We start from the raw sequence: 863 nt of genomic DNA, 5'->3' as shown, positions 1-863 counted from the left end.
TCAAGCAATTAGGGTGTAGATATCGTCCAATTTGATCTTCCATTTTGGTATACTTTGGAAGATGGGATCATCAACGTGTGCCAGCAGTGGTCCCTTGCAGTATTGAAATTTGATGGAGAATTCCTCATCAGGGATTTCTTCAATGGTTACGTTTAGGATGGATTTTCTCTTTCCAAAGTCAATCCATCCAGTAACCCAGTTAATCTCTGGGTTGTTCTTCTGTAACGAAGGTAGCCCCAAGATAACATCTTCTTTTCCCAGGTCGGTGACGCGAAATTGGACAGAGCGGACTCGATCTCCAATTTTCATCTGTAAGAATGCGGCCTTGGTTATGTGGCCTTGCCTGTTCTTGGTGCGATCAACATTGAAGACTTTGATTGGTCTCGGTATAGGGACCGTCTTCAGCTTGTTCGTCAATCCAAACTTCTGGTTGATGAAGATTCCTCCAGCCCCTGAATCAATAAGGGCTTCTGCAGTTGTTTCAGCGCTTCCCTTTCCACGTGATAGCAAAATATTGATCTTCATTGACTGGTCAACAGTCTTTGCTATGGTTACAGTAGAAAGGTAAGAATGAGACGAGCCTGACGCTGATGCAGGTCGTCTTAGGCAAAATCCTTCTCCGCCATTTCCTCAAGAAGTTTGATCTTGTCATTCTCTTCTAGTTCTGCCATCATTGCTTTGATCTTGGCAACACTGGAGGTTCCTTTGTATGGGTCTTCTTTGACCTCTGTAGTCCGGATGGGTCGCCTCTCTGGTTGCTTTCCCTTGTCCTGCTTGTGATCGGCAGCCCTGTGGCCAGTCTGACCACAGGTGAAGCATCGCCCTTCCTTCATGTATTTCTCCCTTTCACTGGTTGATAGGCA

At 45.8% G+C, this 863-nt stretch overlaps 1 protein-coding gene across 1 annotated transcript; it reads right to left on the bottom strand.

Annotated features, from left to right (window-relative positions):
• Positions 1-258: 258 nt before the first annotated feature.
• On the bottom strand, positions 259-860 carry GLOTRDRAFT_18577 (uncharacterized protein; the record flags this gene model as incomplete). Its single annotated transcript, XM_007873372.1, has 2 exons — positions 259-540; positions 693-860. Coding segments are annotated over 2 exons (450 nt in total), but the record flags the coding sequence as incomplete, so codon positions are not given.
• Positions 861-863: the final 3 nt, after the last annotated feature.

Source organism: Gloeophyllum trabeum (assembly GCF_000344685.1).
Source record: "Gloeophyllum trabeum ATCC 11539 unplaced genomic scaffold GLOTRscaffold_00135, whole genome shotgun sequence".
In the NCBI taxonomy this organism is placed as follows: Eukaryota; Fungi; Basidiomycota; class Agaricomycetes; order Gloeophyllales; family Gloeophyllaceae; genus Gloeophyllum; species Gloeophyllum trabeum.
Note: the sequence above shows the minus strand (reverse complement) of the source record. Positions and strands in the feature narration are given on the sequence as shown.